The sequence below is a fragment of the Colias croceus genome, chromosome 3, assembly GCF_905220415.1.
Source record: "Colias croceus chromosome 3, ilColCroc2.1".
In the NCBI taxonomy this organism is placed as follows: domain Eukaryota; kingdom Metazoa; phylum Arthropoda; class Insecta; order Lepidoptera; family Pieridae; genus Colias; species Colias croceus.
Genome location: NC_059539.1, coordinates 8,906,095 through 8,931,715, shown reverse-complemented (window position 1 = coordinate 8,931,715; position 25,621 = coordinate 8,906,095). Strand labels below are relative to the sequence as shown.

Below are 25,621 nucleotides of genomic sequence, written 5' to 3'. Positions count from 1 at the left end.
GTTCTTGAGGAAAATTTTTGTTTATAGCATAATTTTTTAAGATAATTGTTTATAAATTTGTAAATATTAGATAAGTACTAATAAATCAAAGCACAATTTCAGTAACTTGCTTCTACCTAGCTACCTACCTTCTTTGCATTTCGATGCAGTTAATACTACCTATTTAATGATTACCAAAATAAAAGAGGCAAATGTAAACAAATGTCTTGATATCACGCCTCATTCATATATTTTTACTACATTTATTTTTAATCAATGTTGATCTTTTCTCATTCTGTACATTAGGTATTACTTTTCAAGAAAATAGTAGTTATGTGCTTTCTTAGTACCTACTCAGTGCCCTTGTTCGTAATTTTAAGTTTAAGGAGAATATATTTATATATTTATATATTTTCCTCCCTGGGTTATGGGTTTACTGGGTTACACGATTACATATGTGAATTTATTCATCATATGCAAAAAGAACTTAAACAGTTAACTTATTACCTTGATATTACATTTTTGAAGCTATTATATAATCGCAAATTAAATTAAGTTATGTACCGATTACCACAATGATATTAATGTGTACTGTTGCATTACACTTATTAATTCGTATGTGCAATGCATACCTAGTAGATAACAAAGGTATGTATACGTTGGCAACAATTAGATACGCTGTTATCTTACATAATCGTCATCAATGACATCAGACAACAGTAGCTGCTCGGCTTTACTGACGCCGCATATTCTCCACATGGCCCATGTCGTCACGACCGACGTCAGTTATCTCAGCTGTGCATCGCGTTTACTTTCACTATCGCACCGCAAAACAATACACATGCAAATCTAATAAATAGTAATTGGATTAAACGTCGCGTCGGACACGAGTCTGCGAACTTGCGTGACGCGGGTGAAATCGGAGTCGCGCGGCACACTTGCAGAAGATATCCGGCTCGGCGAGTTTCCTCCCGCTAAATACACGATCCACTACTACGCGATATCTCCGTCCAGCTATCACCTTTGACACTCGAGGCGCTTCTGCGATTCATTACTTACTAACGCACGATTGTTACCGTTTCGTCACACACACTGAAACCATGATTAATGTGGAGCAAATAACTTTGAATTGAACTCTGTGCGCATTATCCTGTTAAAGTCACATTGCAGTCGATAACTGTTTACTTCACAAACGATCAAAAGCCAATTTGAGGAAAATGCTAATACATTGCCTATTCTTATTAAATTTATTGCAGTAACAGTGCGCAAACTCAGTGAAGAATTTTCTTTTTGAAAAATAAACCGTACACAATAATAGTAGGCAACTGTATCGCGGTCGCATAAAGACTGCTCTCTCGTAGAGAGATCGCGTGAAAAACACCGATAGAGCACGTCAATGACGTGTCTATGTGTTAATTGCATAAATATAGCACATGAATACACTTCTTGTTATGAATTATTTACTTTGTAACGTAAACTGAGTCAAGTTAAGGATAAGCACATAAAGATTATGAAATTAATCGTCCTTGTTTACGTATTTTTCATGGATCTTTTCCGTTTTTTATGTATTTTGTTTTTGATTAGGAACAATAAAGAACTTAAGACGGTAATATGAATGCCAATGACATACTACATGGCAAAAAACAATTGCTAGATAGCGTTTCTAATTCTGTATTTAAAATGATATTATGCAATATTGGATACTACCGGTAGAGCTTGCATAACGAGTTGGTCGCGTGTTTCCTTTACTTTCAAGTTACAAACCAATGCTTATCGACAATACCTTCTATTAAACACAACAGGTGGTTTTAAAAAAGCAATGGTTAGAACAATAAGTGCTTGGTACCGAAACAAAATAATGGAAACAGGTCAACAGAACGGAACATAGTTAACAACAAAACGTAAATACTTCATTAATCTACTTCGATTTGTACATTAATTAAATATTAATAAAAGCTTTTATTAAAAGATACAATTCATTCTATGTATTTCATTTAAATAAGTGAGTGCGTCAATATGTATATTTCTTTTATAATTATAATTAAATTCATTGATAAAATCCTTTTCTATGCTATTTGAACTGTCAACTTAAATGAGTTAGTTCTACTTAATTTAATACCTAGCTTTTTAGCGATAGAATTAATTTAAGTATTTGATTATACTAAATAATTAAAAACAAATCCTAATAATGAACAAATATCTATTTAATTTATTTTACTTTACAATCCAATTCCTTGAATTTAAAAAGTATAATATACATCTACTATTTTAACTTGACACAGCGCCAGCAGCCTCGGTGACGCCATTGGCTGACCTCTGATGACCCCACGAACAATAAAATAAGTCATGCGAATAACAGGGTAAATACATAATGAGCTTAGTGTTTTACGCAGATTGATAAAATTTGAGAGAAACGACGTTCAACGTAAACGTTGAAGATACATAATTTAATTAGCAACAAGATCTAACCAAGATTGTCAGAAACTGAGTATAAATGCATAGGTATATACTTAATATCTTCTTACAGGAGGAAATACAATTTACAATATAAATTACTATAAGAGGAGATTAGTTTTTTTTTATTAATACAAAGTAGAATATAATGAGTAATTTCAGCAAATAAACATCATACTGACTAAAATACTGTATAATAATACTGACTACTGACTACTGACTACTGTATAATAAAATACTGACTGTAATTTGTTGAGGATGTTATTGAGGTACCGTGAATAAATATCGATCGAGCATGAATGCGGCAGCAGTCAGTAGTTTATAGACCTAAAAATAGAACAGATGTCATACAATATACGCTATCTAACTGGTACATTTCCCCTGCAACCTATTTTTCAGTATCATCGCCAAAAAAGACACGATTTTCCTCCGTTTGAAAGGCATAAAGAAATATAACTTAGATGATACACATAACTACGTTTCTATTTTTTTATAATCGCACAGTCTACCTAGCAATAGTAATAAATAGGTAATGATTTCTAACAAAAATATATATTTGTACATGCAGAATAATGTAAAACATAAAATACAACTTTTTGTTATTACTTATTAGCATCTTCTAAGCAAAACGACTCCCGGAAAGAAAGTAAGGTTATAAAAAGAACACGTTTTCACTTTGAGTTACATGATAAAATAACATGCTAATGTGAATTTTATGCAATTAAACAAATTTTATGTATAGTCACATCCTGTGGTCACATTGTGTAAAATATAATATTCTCATATCTAGTTGGGTAGTGATATAACATAATATAAAATGTTGAAATTCATGGGTAGGTTAGTAACATCGATCGACTTACTTGATGACAATTTAAAGGTCGTCGTTCCAAAAATACGCGTTACTAAGAAAGTAGTTTCTTTTTATGAGTCGCATACATTACAACATGTAACCATATATTTATTTGTTGAAGGCAATTTAGCTAAGGACGACTAGAGACTGTCAGGCAGTAAGCATGACGGATGCGCTTGGTCGCTTTCGGGCCCTTCCTTTGGCACGATATCCAAAGCCTCTGCGAACTACTACCGTGAACCGAATAAATAATGGAACTTTTGCTATATGGGTGCAATATCCTACAAGTTATCTTTGAATACTTAACTTATAAGTCAATTTTATAATGGTTTGCAATAGAAACTGCTGATATGTAGGTATATGGTTTCAACTTTTTACTAATTTTCAGAGGGAATCCAAAAGTTTCAGGTTGTTCGGGTAATTTAAATTTAGATACAGGCCTAATGTTTTTAAAAATAGTCAAAGGGGCCAAATACTAGTAATATCTATTCAATTAATAATTATAATTTTTTAATGTCGATTCTTACAAGATTCTTGCCGCTGCAGCTGCTGGCGCGGCGTTAATTAGCAGCAGATAGTTTCATATTTAATGCAACACTTATTGCTCCTGAGCTTATTTCCTTTCACCAGAGCGGGAGATAGTTCATTAATTATAATAATTTAGTAAAATGTAAGACGTAAGGAACTGTTACAATTAAATTAATTTCACCTCAATCTGATTAAGTTATGTTTTTGTAGTATACACCTCTTTTATAATTTTATATGATATTTATTTTAATTTTTATAAAGTAATCCAATAATAGTGCAAACAGCTGAGACAGCACAGACGCGGCCGACGACCTCTGAAATCGATAATACAGCAAGCAATGGCAACGTCCTGAACGGTCTCTAATTAAGGTGATCTCTCATAGGTTTAGTAAATAATGAAGATTAGTGCTACCTAATACTTCTAAAATTCTTCCCCATAACGTTAAGCCTCAGAGGTTTCGTTTAATCCTGTATTATTTGTGACGTCTGAAATTAAATATACTTCGCATCATGCTTAATGAAATTAAGGTATTAAGTATTAACTCACTCTTCAGCTCTCGATGAAGCAGCAAAAAAGGGGCATTTGTTATAAAAGCATAATAAAACTTTTTGTAACTTAAATCTATTCAGATTTAATAAAAAAAAACTACACATTAATTAATCATCCCTAATTCAGCAAAAAAAAAAGCCTAGTATTTTCTGTATGTTTGTATACGTATTACGCATTATCCATTGCGACGAAATTAATACCTATTAAGGCCGAACTAAAAACACCAATGAGTTGCTAGATGTAGATTGCTATATTTAAAATATAAACATAAGATGGGACCAGGTATTTAATACTTGGTACGATAGATAATATATATGTATCACACAGAGACAGCTGACGGTTTCGGAATTACTGTCGAGGTTTCATTGACAATAATGTGCTCACTGTTCAGGGACAGAGTGCTCTTGACCCGTTAATCCGACGAATCAATACATTCGTGGCAAAATTATATTACAACAGTTAAAAGTAGGAAGGAATAGTGATAACATATTTTAATCTATAAACCTAGTTTTACTTTTATTATATCGCTGAAATACGGTGATTTTATGTGTATTCGTTTTATGGAGGGCGCGTACTTTAGGAATTTTACAGGATCTACCTCATTTCTTTCATCTACATCAAACTTACAAAATAAAAGAAAAATAGTCAACTGGACACGGGGCACAGTTGCTTTCCATTGGGTAAATATGTGCCGTGTGCATTTTTAAGCCCAACGTCAATTAATTGTAAATTTTAAAGATACATTGCCTATATGATAATTTGAGTATTGGATGATCGTATTATCAAGTTGTCTCTAGGTAGACTGTTGCTGCGCTATAGTTGAGTACTTGAGCATCAATGAAAAATGATCGAAACTCGGGGGACATCGAATGCGACATATTGCTTATCGATTCCACGTGACCGAAACAGGGGCACACCGCACAGCTAATAAATAACATGCACAACGAAAAATTGTAGGTAAACATTAGGTAAACATAAAAAATACAACTCTTAAAAATGCAATAAATTTAATGTTCGTAACACGCATTATTAACTTTGCAAGTAGAATTTTGTTTTGGATAGCTTTTTAAAATATTTTTTTTTTAAATTTTCAGTATTATATCGGTTGTAAAGACATAAGAATCGCGTTAAATGCCATACCATGCCATGTAGGTAACTGCATAATTAAAAATTGCTCAGTCGTTTTCCTGCTTCAACGTTTTTAATAGAATTTTAAACATTTTTCCCTCGTTTTTTAAAGTCTATAAAAATGTGCATACAAAGGATAGTCCTTACTGAAAGTACACTCTAAAGCCCTTAAAACGGCGCATGCAAAACCTGAGAGGATTTCCTTGTAATAAGGAAAAGGTTATTTAGAAATTGCTTTCTGCACAAATGAAGAAGATTTGGTTAGGTAAGTCTTAGGTTACAGTATTTTTAAGTTAGAAACTTTATAAAGGCGCTATAGCACGATCGTAGGATTTGAATTTAATATTAAATTATATTTGATGGCTTAGTATAAGTTAGTATAACTCAGTATTAGTACCTATCTATTATTTTGCAGCAATGCATAGTAGAGGGTGGTAGAGGCTTGCGTTTCACAAACACCAAATAATGTGTCCGCTTGAAAGCCTCGACCTACTGTAATTACACGTATTGTAGTCGTGACCTTCGTTTGCTGATCACATGTCTAATATGAAAAAAACATATTGGATTTAGCAGTAAAAGATCTAGCAAATCTATACCAATGTTGTAGCGATTAGGTTTAGCTTATATTATCATTTATCTATACATAGCTAATAAATATTAGTACACTGTAGTATACAGTCAAAACTCGTTGCCGGTCGAAACCACTATTGTGGGCAAAAATCAAATGAAATGGAGTTTGTACATTTTTTTTGTAGGTATTTTTATTTAGATCTCTCGCAAAACATCCGTCAAATTGCATTACTGGATTTAAAAAATAATCCTGTTCCGTTCAGATAGAGACAAACATTGTGAAAAGGTTACTTTGTGTTTATTAGTTTTAACACGTTCACTGCGGCATGTCCAGTATCGGGCCATCAGCGACTACACCACAGTGCGGCGCCCAAAATCGCAGTTTTCACCGTGGTGCGGCGAGGATTTTTATATGTTAATCAATGACTAGAAAAGAGACAAATGTATTTTTGTGATCACAGTTTGAAGTAGGACTCAATTTCGTTTAAAAATCATATGGCAAAATATTGGACACAACGCATAGAAAAGAAACCGTTTCTTTTGTGTACGGCATGTCAAATATTTTGCCATGGACAAGCACCTCATGCCGCACTGTACTGTGAGCGCGCCGCGTGTCAGTCTCGCATAGTGATGCACCAGGACCGCACGCGTCGTTATAAAATTTTTAAATGACAATGATACCTTAGAGGCTTTAGTTTTTTTACTTTCTTTTATTTCGTAGCATAAATGCAAAAATTTGTGAAAATAATATAAAACATTAAAACAAAAGTTACTGAACAAATTAAAACAAAAGTTACTGAACAATTTCCTGATAGTACTCTATCAAGTACCTTGTTATATAATATGTGTTTTTTTTGTATCGTCGATCTCGTGACTGAAATATACAAAATTGATTTATATCGATATCGATGTTTTATTTTACAGTGTTTCCCATCGCTATTACTGTAAACATGCCGTATCAACGCAGTGCGGGATGGCAAATATTTTTTCACAAAATCAGGGGTTTACATTTTCCCTCATATCTTTTAAACTATTGGGTCAAACTAAAAGCTATTTATGCGGTATATACTAGACTTAATAATTGTAATAACAAACACATTGCTTAGATATTCAGTCTGCTACATGCATATGCGGAACCATGTTAAGATGCAGGCCTGAATTCTTTCACATAATTCATGCCTTGACCTGCATCGTTAACTACCTGCCTACCACTAGTACCGCGTACATTGATGAGTTTCAACTAGGCAGTAAAATGGAATATTTTTCTATCTCATTAGTCCTTTTACCTTTTAGTATTTATTTATTTATTTTTATTTATTTATTTACACTTTATTGTGCTGGCATACAAATAAATCCTTAAAATTAAAACTTATAACTAGTCCAGCACAGAAGGCGGCCTTATCACTTAAGAGTGATCTCTTCCAGGCAACCTACTGTGTGGAGTAATATTATGAAAGAGGAGGTAGGTAGGAAGTACAAAATATATATAAATATATATACATACATAGCTATATATGATCTATAATAAATACATACATATAAAATATTATATATATTACATCTAATATATAAAAATCAATGCCACTTTTCGTTGTAATTCCATAACTCGAGAACGGCTGAACCGATTTCGATAATTCTTTTTTTATTATATTCCTTGAAGTACGAGGATGGTTCTTATGTAGAGAAAACGTTAATATGTACCACGGGCGAAGCCGGGGCGGACCGCTAGTATAATATAATACAATATAATACACATTCAAATAATATAATATAAATACATACATAAACTCATACTGTAGTTTAGATAGAAAAATAAAGTAAAACACAAATAAATAAATAAATTAATCTTACTAATCCGAGTTAAATGCCAAGTTCAAATAGTGGCTTCGGACTTGTTTGGCAAAGGTGTACAGCGTTTGAGCTTGTCGGATGCTAACTGGCAGGGAGTTCCATAATCCGGTAGCCCTTACGGAAAAAGAGCCACCGTAGAATTGTGTGCGATGCGGAGGCATAGACAGCACTAACCTGTCCACCGATCGCAGAGAATAGTTATCACAGTGCAGGAATTGGAACTGGTCTTTTAGGTAAGAAGGAGTTTTGGGATTGAAGAGGATACGATACAGGAGTTGCAGGTAATGAACATTCCGGCGAAGGCGGATCGGGAGCCACTTGAGCTTCTTACGAAAATGAGAAACGTGGTCATATTTACGGAGACCGTAAACAAACCGAATACAATAGTTCTGAAGTCGCTCAAGTTTATCCAATTGCTCAGATGTTAAGTCTAGAAAGCAAGCATCAGCGTAGTCAAGAATAGGAAGGAGAAGGGATTGTGCTAACATAATTTTGGTCGGTATGGGTAAAAAGTTACGGAGGCGTCGTAAGGAGTTAGATGCAGCATATAATTTGCGACTGATATGCTGGAGATGCTGCGACCAAGAAAGCGTTTGGTCCATAATTACACCTAAATTCTTTACTTGATTGCTGAAAGGAATACCCTCGCACCCAATTTTAACACTCGGCAGAATTCCCCAGTCAATCTCAGATATAAGATACTGACTTCCAACAACGATCACTTGGCTTTTGGAAGGATTAATCTTAAGTCCAAATTCATCGCACCATTTTACTATTGTTGCAAGTTCAGCGTTTATAGTGTTAATAGAATCGGGTAGATTACTAGGTGTAGAGTGAAGGTAGATTTAGTAGGAAAAGAAAAAATAAATGTTATTTATATAAGTACAGTTTGCAATAGGTGTGGTAAAACAATAAATTTGATTGAATTAACGGTAATATTAGTTGAATTATTTGCAATGGGTTTACTAATAAATACCTACATCATATTGCTGTTTATAAACCACAAACGATTGATATGCTATCATATGACTATTCGTTTTATTGTGGTTGTATATGTGTGATTCAGAAACTTTGCTATTTGTCACAATCTACAATATTCAATGATTAGTCACCGAAAGGAAATATAATGTAATTCATCAATTTTTACCTTAAAAGAACACTCATATACCTAGGTACATGTTTTCCAAGAACACTGTTTATCAATCATCAAACGAAGGATTTGATAATGTAATGTGGGTGAGCACCAGCACGAGCCGCAACTAACCTTGACGTACCACCTCGTCTGCGACTTGCGATGCCTGGTGCGGCGGCGCTCTGCACTGCGCTGCTCGCGTGTCGGCGACCGGAGAGCGTGGCACTTCGCCGCGAGGGCCTTGGTGCGCTCCGACAACGAGTGCCGCAGCTCTCCCCCCGCGCACCCCCGCACCAGCATCGTTCATCCACCAGCCCCTTTCACTGACTTATCATCCGGCCCGTTATCACTGCTCATGTCTTTTATCTACTGAATATTTAGTTACCGCAAACGATACACCGCTCGCGCTGCACTATATCACACGAAGCAGTTAATGCCAAGCGACGGAAATATGGTGGTCTAATATATTAACAAAATTTAAAATACCAGTTCTTATAAGTTCGTTCAAACAGGTGTACATTTACAGATACATAACATTAGTTAACATGGCGACCAAAATGTTATAAAATGTAACTCTATCTGATTAGTTACTGAAACGACTAGTTTATTTCTTGTTGGTATGGTATATTCATTATTGGAGTCGGAAGTAAAGACTAAAGCATAATGGGTAAATATGTAACATCGCTATATAAAGTACCTACATTCATGTGTAATTAAATTACAAGCTACTCTATCTACCTATAACGCGAACACAAGAATGAATCAAATTGGTTTGACAATGAAGATTGCAATCACACGTTGTATATTATAATACTTTATGAGTACATATCTGATATAAATCATACAATGCTGGAACAAAATACGATTCGTGGAACTTATCATGTTTACCTTTGCATACTTTAAAACAAAGTGTTAAAAAATAATAAAAAATGACGAAACCTAAATTTAGGTGCCTAGCATATCAATATTCAATATACTGTATAGGTAGTATAGTATTTCATATAATAAATACATACTTTCAAATACGACTACCTACCTATATCAATAACCTTGTACGTGTATCAAAGTATAATATTAGGTAGGTACTAGGTAGTTCGCAAATCGCAATGTTGACAATAAGGGGACATCCTCATTGTGACACACCGTGACGTTCGTTTGATACCTCATGTTATACACAGATATGTATATTATTATATATCTGTCTTGTATTCATCTTGTATTATACAGTCTGCTTGTAATATTGATTTTTCTGCAAGCTTTTCTGTTGATACACATGTGCGATTAGGGATCTACCAATTTTAAGTCAATAAAACGCTTTGTTCACAATATTAACACAAACCTGAGTTAAAAAAGAACAAAATAAAAAGGATGCGATGCAAAAACAAGAATCATTTCATCGGTTGCAGTATGAGGAAGAGATAGACAGGCAGAGTCACTATCACAGCTTCATATAAAAATGTATCGTATTTTCGGTTAATACAAAACAAAACATCTAATTAATATTTGTTTATTCAAAACATCCATCATATAATATTGATATGTATATCAATATATATTATATAAATTCAAGTATTTTGAAGCAATGAAGACCAATTTTTTTGTTACTTCAAATGAAAGAGTATTCAAAATAATTGGTTTATGGAGGTTGAAGAAACGACACCGGTGACATTCCCGAATAGAAACTATGGTATGTATAACTAAATCTTCGATTTTTTTAAGTTTCAGAGTTATACATAATAGGTACATAGATACTATGTCAGGTAATATACGTATATTATAAGTCAGTCAGGTAATTGCCCGACTCGCGTAGGCTAGCGAGAGAGATGTACGTCTAATATCTGTTTTATGCGTGAGAGTAAAAGAAAAGGTCGTTGCGTGTAAAAAAACTATATGTAAAACTAGCTTCCGCCCGCGACTCCGTCCGCGCGGAACAATTAAGAAAAATTAAGATTTTTTTTTCTACGTATTTTTCCGGGATAAAAAGTATCCTATTTTATGCCCAGGATAATAAGGTATAAATATACCAAGTTTCATCGAAATCGAACCGTTAGATTTCACGTGATGCCTTTACATACAGACAGACAGACAGACAGACAGACGGACAGACAGACAAAAAAATTTTTAATCACATATTTGCGTTTGGTATCGATCCAATAACACCCCCTGCTATTTATTTTTTCAATATTTTCAATGTACAGAATTGACCCTTCTACATATAGGTAACCATACTCGCATGTAGGCACTAGGCACCTCCCATCCTGTATTGGAACATTCACCGAAATTTAAATATTCATTTGGAAGTAGCTTTAAGCAATTTCCTTTATCTGGAATTTTATAATGTACACCTGGCGCGTCAGTTGCTCTTTATCTCTCAAATCAACGAAAACTGAACCGTATGTCTGGTAAAATTATCAAGAATTGAGAGACAGGTGGCGTAAAGATAGGCGTCAGGTGCACAAAAGATTTCTTTTTTAGTTTTTATTGTGACAGACCCTTTTATAACAATGAACACTATAACAGAGCTCTGCGGTTTTATGGAAATGTTTTATGTAGGGTGGCCTGATAAATGATAATAAAGTAGGTACCTATCTAAAAAAAATTGAAGATTATCTGTAGGTATCACACGTAAAATATAAAGCATAAAAAGAGGGAATTTACCTGATTTGCCAATTGCCACTACTCTATAAATTATTCTATAATATTATATTTTGAATTTCCCTGCTTGGCTATGCCGAAAAATATCATGATAATATTATGGAGGTTTGGAGCCAGCCTTATTTACATAAATATATAGAATTTTTTATTTATTTTTTGGTAATTTTAACAGTATTTATAAAAAAAGGAAGTATCTATTTAACAAAACAAAAGAATGTGTTTCCCAGCATTGAAATATTGCTGTGTAATTTGCATAAAACAATAATTAAGATATCGTAACTTGTGTGGCTGACTAAAACTAAACATAAAAATGATTCATGATGATTGGTGATGAAAAAAATTAATAGGTAACTACCTACGTGAAAACATAAAAATATTGGGATGATATTTTGTTTCCTAGCTTGGCATTAACTACTGCTGTGTTACCTGTAGCCTAATTAACCTCGTGCATAATTATTATCATGTGAATTAATCCAAATGACGCGAAAAACTGACACTTAACAAAAACACAAGAACGAATAATTTTGAGCAAAATAGTCACTTCCAAAACTGATCACTTCTTTCACGCACAACTTCTTAATCTACAAAGGTAGAAATGTTATGCTTTTGTTATCACAAATGTACAGAGTGAGTAATCGCGCCAAATAAAATATGTCTAAGAGATTTTGTAAAACCCTTCCGTTCTCTGCGCTCGGTGCGCGTCGTCTGACGTCGACCGAGAACCCCGATAGCGACAGCTGTGTTGAACCGTGGAGTGCTCCGAGGTTGTGACGCGAGGAGACGAGATAGCTTCGAGGTGTACGCATGTGCCGTAGCACTGTTCCAAATCGTCATAATTGTGATATCACAAAATGTCAGTTTAACTTAATTATACGTCTATTTAAACAGTGGTGGACGTTTAATTAGAAACACGTAACAGGATGAAGTAGTCATCAAATTAATTTACTTTTGTGTATTAACGTATTAATTTACTTTTGTGTATTAACGTATTAGAGATTAAGCATTATTTCATATGTAATAGAACACCCGTTTATCTAGTTTTATAATAAATTGCTTAATTTTAATCAAACGTTAGTTAAAATTAATAAAATTAAACAACTTTAAGTGGTCTGATTTCCGAGCATTTTCAGTCTGGACAACAAATTAGAAACAGCATGGTTCGAGTGTTCCAAAGTCAAAACCTGTTGAAATGCCAATATTTTTTTCTTCTACAAATATTTGCACCGTTTTTTAAACATTCCATTGAAAAGTTTCTGAAAATTAATTTGCTTTGCAGTATAAATATTTAGTTTCGTTGGAGGGAACACAATTCTCCGTTCCCTCGCTCATCCAAATCTCTGCTTCTACGTGTCCCAGTCGCAAACAGCAAATTCTACAGCAATTCTTTTGCAGTTCGCGCTGTTAAGCTTTGGAATGAGCTCCCTCTAGGCTCTAGCTATTCGACAAGCTCAAACCTTAGGCAGTTTCAAAAACCTCCTCAAGGCACACTATATATCGCTTTCTTAATCCTTACTCCATTTCATCGCTGTTGTCCTTTTCTTTTCTCATCTACACTATATCAGGTTATTTGTATAATTATTTATTTTTGGTATTTAATATATATTATCTGCTCTATTATATTGTTACTTTATATTATTTATGCTATAAACCATTGCATGGCCAGTTTTATAGATCAGTTTTAGACAAGGAGAATATAGATAAAAATCAATCATTTAGATGGCTAAATAAACAGAAAGTATCTTTAGAATCATACATATTTTCTATTCAAGATCAAGCAGTTGTTACGAGGCAGCATGAAAGAGATATATTAAAAAAAGCGGTAGATGCCAGATGGTAAATGTCGATTATGTGTAGTGAAAGATGAAACAGTGCAACACATAATATCGGGATGCGAAAAATTAGCTGGAACTTACTACACAAAGAGACACAATTATTTAGTACAATATATATTTTGGGCGCTAGCAAAAAAACACAATATAGAAGTTTCTAAACAGTGGTGGCTAGAACACTTGACACTACCTCAGGTGAAAGAAAATATGACTGCAAAGATAATGTGGGAAATTCCAATACAAACAGATCAAACAATAGTACATAATAGACCAGACATTATATATATATATAAATAAAACAGATAATAAAACATATTTAATAGACATAACAGTACCATCCGATTATAATATAGGACCAAAAGAAATAGAGAAATTAAGCAAATACCATCCTCTTAAAAATAGAAATAGCCCGGCTATGGAATACTTCTGCAGAGATTATACCAGTAGTGATAGGAGCAACTGGAATCGTTGCTAAGAGTTTAAATAAGTACTTAGATAAATTAGACGCGAACATCAACATACAAATATTGCAAAAACAAGCGGCAATTCATTCAGTCACTATCATAAGCAAGGTGCTGGGTAACACAGTATTTGTAAATAGGGATTCCGAACCTCTTCTTCCTTGAGGGTCTCAGGGCGGGAGTTAGGAATAAAAATAAAAAACCGAGCTACAACTCGAGTAGAAAAGTTTTTTCAAAACCATAAATTTATGCTATAAATATATTATGTAAAAAAGTTTGTTTTCCAACGCAATAATTTTTGCTCACCCACCTTCTTTAAATGTGTTTTCCTTGTTCAAATTAATGGTAGTCTGGAAGAGATCGCTGCCTAGCGATAAGGCCGCCATTTGTACATACTTGCATTTATTTATTCTATTTCTGTGTTTTATGTAAATCTTGTATGTGTGCAATAAAGTGTTATCTATCTATCTATCTATCTATCTATCTAAATGGGTAAAAGTAAGATTTGTGACCCATCAACAAGAAAAATAATTTTAAGTTTACATTTTGACAAAAACTGGACTTACAGGAAAAAATCAAATCATTTAGATTGTTCGATAAAAATATATTCAATTCTACAGTTTATTTAACCCTATAGTGCGGATGGTTTTTTTATGAGTGATAGGCCTTATTACGAGCAATAATTATATGCTAGTGACAAGCTGCACTTTTGCGTTTTTAGGGAGAAAAAAAATAAAAACCAAAATCTGAAAAAAATATATTTCTCGGTATTCGGAGGTAGTCTTCCAAAAATAAAAACTGGATAATATGCGCCCAAAGATGCTTTATAAGTCTATATTTATTTAAAACTAGCTTCCGCCCGCGACTCCGTCCGCGCGGATGTCGGTCTTTGCGTGGATGGTTTATTTCTCCATTTTGAGTAACTCGGACAATGACATCTTATAAATATCTATTGGACCCAAATACGGCTAGGTCTATAATAATACGCAACGTGTGTTCGCGGTACCTACTACAGAACAACGTCTATGGATAACTGAAAAATTGAGATTAATTTTTTTTCTACGTATTTTTCCAGGATAAAAAGTACCCTATTTTACGCCCAGGATAATAAGGTATAATTATACCAAGTTTCATCGAAATCGAACCGGTAGTTTTCACGTGATGTCTTCACATACAGACAGACAGACAGACAGACAGACAGACAGACAGACAGACAAAAACTTTTTTAAACACATATTTGGGTTTGGTATCGATCCAGTAACACCCCCTGCTAGTTATTTTTTCAATATTTTCAATGTACAGAATTGACCCTTCTACAGATTTATTATATGTATAGATAAATATCTTAGACAGTTACGATTTCAGAATACATTTCAATATTTTTCATGAAAAATTCACCTAAAGTTTGCCATTTTTAAAAAAAAAAGTATAAGAAATTGACACGTGGGTGTTCTACTCTTACATTTTAAATACATCCCTTGATCGATAAATACAATAAACAGCACAGGGAAATTTTTTTGATCTAATGAAAGACTGTGCGATCTCATCGACACATTGCGTGGTTCATCTTCGGAAAAACTAATTTTCCTAATAGAATTTGAACTTTTAAATGGATCCATCTCTGCCAAAAGAATCATTTGCCTATCCTCGCGTGCAGTGGTTTTTAACCGACTTCAAAAAAAGGAGGAGGTTATCAATTCGGCCGGTATGTTTTTTTTTTATGTATGTACACCGATTACTCCGAGGTTTCTGAACCGATTTACGTGATTCTTTTTTTGTTCGATGCGGGATGGTGTCGAATTGGTCCCATAAAATTTTTATTCGGATAGGCCCAGTAGTTTTTATTTTATGAGCATTTTTGTCTGTAGGTATTTGTAAATTTTGCAAGTGCAAGTTTGAAGTCGCAGTTATCACTTGTTCATGGTTGAGCTTTTCTAGGCACTTGTTCGGAAGTACCATGCTCTTGAATATATTTTTATCGAACACTCTAAATGATTTGCAATTTTCCTGTAACTCTAGTTTTTGTCAAAACTCAAAATGTAAACTTAAAATTATTTTTCATGTTGATGGGTCACAATTACAAATCTTACTTTTAACCATTTATACTGCAAAGCAAATTAATTTTCAGAATCTTTTAGATAGCATGTTTAAAAAACAGTGCAAATATTTGTAGAAGAAAAAAATATTGGCGGCATTTCAGTCAGTAGTTATTAAACGTCCACCACTATATGTTATAGTCAAAACCTTATTGACCGGTAAAATTAGTCAATAAGGTTATTGATTAAAGGTGTTAAGTCAAAACCCATAATGACTGATTTTATTTGATAAATATAATAAAATATGTAAATATGACTATTGCTAATGTGAGTGAGTCATTATACCTAATATAGGTACTTACGATGTTATTTTTTTCGAGATGATATAAATGTGGTGCTCATGACGTGGTTCGAACGATTTGATAAAGATAAAACGTGTTTTATTCATAATTCTTATTTTATACATAGACAGAACATACACCTACAGTATGCCTATTTAGAAGCAATCAGCATACCGTTCTGAAGTAGCGTTCGCGGTTTTGACAACGCGGGGTAGAAAATTATATTTGGAATTAATCAATTAAAATTGAAGAATAGAGTTTCTCAATTTCATATCTTTCTAATAAAATGTTGCCTACTAATAATAGTAAAATCTGAAAGTTTATATGGATCATGGATGCCAAGATGAATGTTTATCACGCTCATGCGCTACTGAACTGATGGCTGGCTGAACTGTATTTTATATTCTAAAAATATGTAAAAGCGATGAATATAAAGAATAGTATAAAGTTTAAATATGTACCTAACAGCGTCTATAATCTATATGCAAAAATTCTTATATGAATGAATCACAGAATGAATGAATGCATAAAATTAATATTAATTACAAATGAGCTCAGGCAAATATCTCGCCTCGGCTTCGACGACTTTCTCATCAATCAACGAGTAATGAATAGAATTCTAAACCATAATAATATTAAAGCAGCATTTCAATATCAACTTGTTGTCCTTAAGATAAGCAACGAATTATTTGTTGAATATTAATTATTATGTACGACGGTCGACTATAATTACTATAAGCTATAAATTAGTTTGCCTATAAAATTGTAAAGCAACACAATCTTAATATTGTAAGATACTTTCTCATATATTTCATCTAGGTATCTATTTGTTTAATTTTTATCGTACGTAGACTACGTACCTACCCGTTTCACTACATACGGACATACCTAGTAGTTATAAAACAAAGACGCTTTCTATGTCCCTATGTCCCTTTGTATGCTTAAATCTTTAAAACCACGCAACGGATTTTGATGCGGTTTTTTTAATAGATAGAGTGATTCAAGAGGAAGGTTTTAGTATATAATTTATTAGGTTTTAGATAAAGCGGGCGATAAGCTAGTTTATAATAAAATTGTTTATATGCAGACATGCTTCTGGTGTTGGTCTGTTTTATTTTTGGCTCTTAAGTTAATCTAATATCGTCGTAATAAAAAAATCGTTTATAAATCTGATAAAATAAATATATAGGTATTTGTAAGTAAAGAACTTCAACGCGCTTTTCGTTTTAATTAATTCCGCGAAAAGTCTAGGCTAAATTATACCTATAACAGTAATTTCAGTAAATGACTCATATTTTTATCTCAAATCACATAAAATAATAATATAATCTTATAATATAAAAAAAATGAATCCCAAAATGTGTTGGTAAGCGCATAACTTGAGAACGGCTTAACCGATTTCGTTAATTCTTTTTTTATAATATTCCTTGAAGTTCGAGGATGGTTCTTATGTAGAGAAAACGTGAATATGTACCACGGGCGAAGCCGGGGCGGACCGCTAGTAATATATAAAATGTTGGCATGAAATATTTCCTTTCATCTGAATTATCATAAAATTAAAATGTTATAATTATTAGAATTCATTTAAATAAATAAAAAACAACATCAATTCTTTTCAATACTACTGGCAAATAAATCTTCAAATAAATTACGTGATGTTAACATGGTTATTTTTATATGTATGTACTAACTACTATAAGGTACAACTACATAGTAGCTAGTGCGTGCGCGTTATGCCGAAGGTCTGGCTCTGGCCCGTTCACTTCTACTTTCTACCGAAAAATGCGTTGTCGAATTACACCGTGCTATTACAGCATTTGTTATGCTAGACGCGAGAAGAAAGTGAAAAACCATTAAATATAGGTTTTACTGATTTCCTGGCTTTTATTTATTATTTTACTAGCTTACCGCCCGCGGCTTCGCCCGCTTTGTCTAAAATCAAATAAATTATATACTAAAACCTTCCTCTTGAATCACTCTATCTTTTAAAAAAACCGCATCAAAATCCGTTGCGTAGTTTTATAGATTTAAGAATACAAAGGGACATAAGGACAGAGAAAGCGACCTTGTCTTATACTAGGTACCTAGGTAGGTATATAGTGATTTATGTCTATAATGCGATTATGCGAAATGGAACGCTCTTCGGCTCTTTGGCTCGGACAGTAAAGTCACAGTATAGTTCTGTGAGTAAAGTACTTAGGTACCTACACGATTTAAACGTTTTTATTACAGTACAATACCTACTGATTGTGACCAACATATTGTACCCAACGATGTCTTTCAAATACAACTGTTATACCTATTTGATCATATTGTAATTCATGTGCTGCAACAATAGCGTGGCAACCAAGTTGGCTGTTGCTTCACTTGTTGAAGTCTCACGAACACTTTCGAAACCCTATTAGAGGCATATTTAAATTAAAAAGAGAGAAGTTTTGTTATATTACGTTAAGTTGTTCTTGTAAAAAATACCTAATGTAAAGTCATAGGTAAGTACATACCTAATGCTTAGTAAATTTTTGCAATTAATAAAGACCTAAGTTTTTATACTAGGTATTTGTTTTTAAAAGAGTAACGTTTGTAAAAATGCTACCCAATAGGTACCTACCACCTATACACTTTTTTAAACTTGTGTTTAGAAATTAGAATTAGTATAGTAGGTATGTATTTATTATTCAGATAACTTCGTGATTTAATTCCAAGAATGCCACCTTGAAAAAATAACGTTCATTGGTTCATTACATTCAATAATATCATCATTTTTAAAAATAGCCTGTTCTGAAAACAGTTTGCACATAAATTCGCATATACCTAGATAGGTACATACAACTTCGGTCAATCATTGTGGGTAGACGTCGAACACAGTATGGAAATATTGTTTATTGAATTCTCTGTTAACCCAACACAGTGAAAAATGGAATAATAAGCACAATTCGTTCGACATGGAAGTTATAAATATGTGGAAATATGGAAATGATATTACCAAGCTCTCAGCATCCTGGCTCATCTTTTTCTACGCATGGTTCCTGCGAAGGACTCGCGCCCTGACGGCGCTACTTCAAACCAGGTAAACAAAGCCACCGTACCATGGCACATCAACACAACACGCCACATTCCATCACTGCATCCGTGTTTAACATATGATTCCTCCGGCCGGTCTGACGTCACACGCTTTCTCACACCACAAGGCTGCACTGCATTTAACAAATAATTCCGCGTCCTAACCCTCGGCAGTGACTTATTAAATGAAATTAATAATAATTTTATACACTCAATTGGCCGATTTGCTTCACCCTGTCAAACCAAAATATGTTTCGCGTGTGAAGAAAATACGATCGTATGACGCAGGTAACGACTTTCGCGCACGAACTGAGTGAAGCACGTCCGCTTCGTGGCACAGCAGCCGCCGCGCACGCACCACGTAACGGCACAAGCCCCCGCGCCTCCGCCCCCGTTAAACCCAGGCCTCCGAACCTGCTCTGTCTCTTCTCATGAATACCTGCACACGTATTCGTGTCTTGATTGTCTCCTACAATTAATAATATCGGTACTTTAATAATTTATTGTAGTCTATAAAAAAACATTTTTTAAGTATGTAACTAACTATGTACTTACAAATAAATGCGATCGTTATAATTAATTATTATGCAACCTATCTATAAGCAACTGACTAAATAGTTAAATACAATTTACCAATAATACCTACTATAAATTTTAGGCAATTTCTTCGAAAACAGCTCACATACCTACCAAAGCGTGAAGTTATATTTTTATTATGTAGGTAAGTTACCTATCAACAAATATTACGAATGTTTAAGTTATAAAGACATTCATTTCAAACTGTTCAATAAGCTCCTTCTCTTTGATAATTATTTAAATACATGTCTTTACATTCAAGAAATTTTTATAAAGAAAAAAAACCGACCAGGTGCGATTAGTACCACAGAACTACATAATATATTATATTTATTTATTTATTTATTCATAAGAAATACCAACGTTTAATTACATTGAAGCATTAACTATTAACTTAGACTTAAATGTTTTAGTAAATGTAACAAACAATTACAGGTATTTACAACATGCAAAATATAAGTTTCACAAAGGTGAAGGAGGATAACAAAGGATTAACTTATATATGTATAATAATAACAATCAGTTAAATCTTACTGCTAACATTAAACAATAAAACAATGTATTGCTAATTTTAATTTTAACATAGGTAAAGCTAAGATTATAATATAATTGTATAATTTCAATAATTAGAACCATGGGCGTAGCTAGCCATGGGCTCAAGGTGGGGCAACAATAAAAAATAATATATAACTAGCAACTGTATGTACCAAGTATGTACCCAAAGTTATACCCAGGTCTTCAAATGCCGGCGACCGTACCGACGGCATTTGCGAAGGCATTTGCGAAGGCATTTGTGAAGGCATTCGCGATGGCATTCGCGAAGGCATTCGCGAAGGCACTCGCGAACGCATTCGCGAAGGCATTTACGATGGCATTCGCGAAGGCATTTGCGAAGGCATTTGTGAAGACATTCGCGATGGCATTAGCGAAGGCATTCGCGAAGGCACTCGCGAAGGCATTTGCGACCACTTTTGCGAAGGCATTCGCGAAGGCACTCGCGAAGGCATTTGCGAAGGCATTTGCGATGGCATTCGCGAAGGCATTTGCGAAGGCATTCGCGAAGCCATTGGCGAAGGCATTCGTGAAGGCATTTGCGAAGGCATTCGCGAAGGCATTTGCGAAGGCATTCGCGAAGGCATTTGCGAAGGCATTCGCGAAGGCATTCGCGAAGGCATTTGCGAAGGCATTTGCGAAGGCATTCGCGATGGCATTCGCGAAGGCATTTGCGAAGGCATTTGCGATGGCATTCGCGAAGACATTCACGAATGCATTTTTTCTAGTGTAGGCACTAGAAAAAAAAAGTGTAAAGTAAAAAGTATCAGTGAGTTGTAGAACGTGTAACACAACAAAAGTGAAATTGGATAAGTTAGTGGGGTAACTATAATTGGGGTACTATACTCATTTTTCTTACAGTTCATGTTCATGTAGCCTCAGCTATTTTCTTTTTTTGTGTGTAATTCGTTATTCGAATTATTCTTATTCAAAACACCTTATTGTTGTGGTAGGTACCACACCACGAAATAGATCCAAAAATCTTCAGCCGTTTGGTCGCTGGACGTATGACACTTGTTAGTTGTTAGTCAGTCAATTTAGAGGTAAATAATACTAATAAAATTATAAAGGTCGCATTTTCTGTGTCGCCTGTAGACTTTCGAGAATCGAGTGTGAATTTTCTTACGGATATTAAGCTTAGTAGTTAGTAGGAACTTCGATTTTTAGATTTGGTTAGGTATCTACCTACCTTCCAGGTCAAAGCTAGAGTGGGGCAAGCGCCCCACCCTGCCCCACCGCCCATGATTAGAACTACACACATGATTATTCTTATAACTTACATAGAAACAATTCACGAACAGACTGGAGCGATGCATTATTAATATCAATAATATCACTATATTTCTTTATTATTATTATTATATATCGAAGTAGTACTCGCTCACGAACGATTCCGTACCCGTACCCCCCTTAATATTTTATTTTTTAGTATTTGTTGGTATAGCGGCAACGGAAATACATCATATTTTATTAAAATTCAGCTTTCTAGCTATCACGGTTTATGAGATACAGCCTGGAGACAGTGAGAGTGAGTGGCTTAGTAATAGGGTCCCGTTTTACCCTATAAGTACGAAGTACGAACCCCTAAAACATATTATTTTCACATTCGTTGTAGATTTGTGGAGATAATATCACTGTAATCGGGCTTCGGAGGAAAGTTTTGATTTTTAAAATAGGTACGTAGAGAAGAATGTCGCAGGCCGCAGCTACCTGGATAAATTCGCCATTTTATTAATAGCCTAGGATCGCTTAATTACCAAATGATATTATGTAGCCGACAGCCGTATCGTTTAATACGACACAGACTAGACGCGACGTAGAAAAAAAGCATATTAAGCAAGTAAATGGCGACAAATATACCTACCAACGATATCACAATTACATTATAATGTAGAGCCATCTAAACAAATATACCTACGATGTTTTTTATGCATTTATGGGGAAGAGTAATTTTTTGTAATAGTTAATAGGTACCTACCTAGTTTTTATTATTCTTAAATATTGTTTTTTTTATTCTCACAAACGATTTTTCGAGAACTTCGAGAAATCGTTGCGTCAGTGGGCTTCTGTGGGCTTTTACCGAAGAAATTCTTCAAAATGAAAATTGTAGAAATTATTTGATGTAGGTACATTTTAAATACGTCGAATATGGGCCGATGTAATATGACTGTCCTGCTAATATAGGGTTAAGGGTAAAAAAAAAATATTTTCGAAATGCAAATATTATGCTTTTATTAATGCCACAATTACACTTTTTATTGGTTCATTATTAACTCAGGCCCCGGAACCACAGACACAATAGAAAATCTATTGTGTCTGGGACCGATCGGGCTGCTTGGGGCTCAATGGGTTATTTATAAAATAGCACTTGCATCAAGAAATGACCACTAAAACTATTAACATTTTATAATAATGATAATATTTATATTTTGTGAACAAATCACAAAAACACTGAAACAACAAGTGATGTTATGCGTAATAATAAGCAAATTTATTAACTTGTTTCTATGGCATTAGCAAGTACCTAGGTACTTATCGTAACATATGAAATATTATTAGATCAAATGTCACTAAATACCATCTAATAAACTTTTTCAACTTAACTTTGTTGTTTATAACATCATTTTCTGAGCAAACTTTTTAAACCTGCTTGTCCATAATATATTTTGTCTTATTTTGCTAGTTCACAAATGTCTTAGTGCCCTTACGCACTAGCGGTTAACCGCGGGGGCGGCTAACCGCGCGGTTAGCCGCTTTTCCATTTTAATATGCAACCGCTTATGATTGTACGCACTAATCATAAAAGCGGTTGCATATTAAAATGGGAAAGCGGCTAATCGCGCGGTGCCGCCCCCGCGATTAACCGCTAGTGCGTAAGGGCACATACACAAATTAATATTTTATTCCAAATAGTAATGAAAAATTGTCAAAATTTGTATATTTCTGTATGATAATAATTATGAAACCTGTTTTAAAAATGTTACTGGTAGATAACTTTTTATTTATACTCCTAATGCAAGTGCTTAATTTTACACAGTACTTAAAATTATTTATCTATACATTAAACCTCATTGTTTAGAACTCGCATCCCTTTTTGAGGGGTTTTCATCCGTCTTGTTTCTTGGTTCTTTCTCTTGTTTCTTACATTTTTTGAACACAAATGCCATATATACATCTAAAACAAAAAACATTTTATTTTTTATGATAAAAGGTAAATATATTAAATATAACAGACACAGTATAATATAATTTAACACTGTACTCACTAGCTACTTCCCACTCCGATTTGCTCATTGTACTAAGGCTATAACGTTCATTTGTATTTTTGTGATTCTCCCAAAATACTTTTGCATGTTCATACTCAGATTCATTAGCAATCAAATCCTTGCCTGGTGGTGGCGGATAACTTTCAAAACATTTAATTTTGTATAGTAAATGCTTATATTTTTCCACATGGTCTTTATATACATCTGCTAATCCCGCCTTATATACTAATTCAAGATCATATTCGCTAGCTAACTTCTGAAATAAATCAAAATAGACTAAAAACTCAGGACAATCCACAACTCCTTCCAAATGAAAATCATATTTCCCACCAAATAATGGATAACCATCCTTTGCATCGAACATCAGTTTGATGTTGTAAATCCTATTTCCGAATTCTCCATTTTCGGATTTTTGAGCACGAGATACTATTTCATTTGCATTTGGTAATGTTCCAAAAAAATATCCACCAGGCTTAAGGCATTCAGTAATATTCATTAGCATACGCCTTGCTTGGCCTAAACTTTCAAAACTATAATGCAAACCAAACTGGCAGCTTACTATATCAAATCGAATGGAAGGATCTGCATATTTGTTTCGCAAGCATTCTTTTGTACAATCAGCGGCAATAAACTGTGCAGAAAATGAATTACCTCTCATATCTTTGTATCTTTCCTTGCATTGTTGAACAGAAACTTCAGCAATGTCTGCAAACACAACATGTTCCACACGTGCCTTCTGCCATTTGCCCATATCTCCACCTTTACCGCAGCATATATCAAGTACTTTTAATGGTCGGCCATAATCTTTTTCTCGAATTTTATCAACATATTCTTGGATAAGGACAGATTTAACCCAATTGTTAAAGTTTCTCAAGTAAAATATTGGTGAATTAAATCGTTCCCTCAGACCTTTCTCTTCTAAATGGTTGTAATGAGCAGCAACAATAGAAGTGTGCGCTACTTTGCTTGGTGGCTGATCTTCAGAATCAGCATCTTGCGCCAGACGTCTTTTTAAAGGATTGTCTGTCGAATTACCTTCTCCTTCACCTTTTACATCATCAGCAGCCAAAGTACTCATATTTTAGTCTAATTTTATATATCAATATACTAAATGAAAAATCAGTCTAAGTGAACACAAAAAAACAGTAATAGATATTATGTCAGTATAATTTAGACATATTCTTATTTTTATATAATTAATATTTGTCTATTTATAAATACAATATTGCCAAATAAATCTGCATTTCGTACATAAATCCTTTTCGTAAGTAGGTACCTACAATTTACAAAATGCAAAATTGAAAATATCTCAGAGGAAAATAGGTATGAATAAATTTTTCAATTTGTCAACAATACACGTCAAAAGTGTCAAAAGTAGTCGAGTCGAACTCGAAACTCGAAAGTCAAAAATACAGATCACACAATGATCAGTGATCAACCCAGTATCCCACAGATAATACAAAACTGGTATTGAACTTGGCTATTTGTGGCTACCTATTTATCTTGAGTAGGATCCTCGGAGATATTATTGGTAGTTTTCCAATAAAATTACAGTACTAGAGCTCATTATGCTTAACATTGAATGTTTCAACTACAGCAACGCTTCGCACAATCGAGCACTCTCAAAAAGTAATGCGCGTGATGCGTGCAATCGATGCCAACTCAGTGACAGAATTTTAATTTTTCCCCTTTAAATTCGGCATTGTGCGCCACTGAGTCGCATTATGCTGTGCATTATGCTCACAATTATGCTCTATTATGCTCTGTAATTGGAAAACTACCATTATCTATTACTCGCTATCG

At 33.9% G+C, this 25,621-nt stretch overlaps 2 protein-coding genes across 7 annotated transcripts in view; both read right to left on the bottom strand.

The window, feature by feature from the left end:
- The window catches only part of LOC123705929 (ral guanine nucleotide dissociation stimulator), a 28,060-nt gene extending 8,281 nt beyond the window's left edge, over positions 1-19,779 (bottom strand). For 2 of the 6 annotated variants that reach the window (XM_045655040.1, XM_045655041.1), the window contains exon 1: positions 19,348-19,779. In XM_045655040.1, coding sequence (XP_045510996.1) covers positions 19,348-19,371 — 24 coding nt within the window. In that variant the 5' untranslated portion in view covers positions 19,372-19,779. Of the gene's footprint in view, positions 1-669; positions 1,319-9,174; positions 9,502-12,123; positions 12,423-19,347 lie in introns of those variants that run through there. The other 4 variants (XM_045655037.1, XM_045655039.1, XM_045655036.1 and 1 more) reach the window with 3 other exon arrangements.
- A 3,554-nt stretch (positions 19,780-23,333) lies between these two features.
- On the bottom strand, positions 23,334-25,172 carry LOC123706276 (mRNA cap guanine-N7 methyltransferase). Its single transcript, XM_045655463.1, has 2 exons — positions 23,819-25,172; positions 23,334-23,727 (listed from the first exon to the last, which is right to left on the bottom strand). The coding sequence occupies exons 1-2, from the start codon at positions 24,894-24,896 to the stop codon at positions 23,621-23,623; spliced, it is 1,185 nt and encodes a 394-aa protein (XP_045511419.1). The 5' UTR covers positions 24,897-25,172; the 3' UTR covers positions 23,334-23,620.
- Positions 25,173-25,621: the final 449 nt, after the last annotated feature.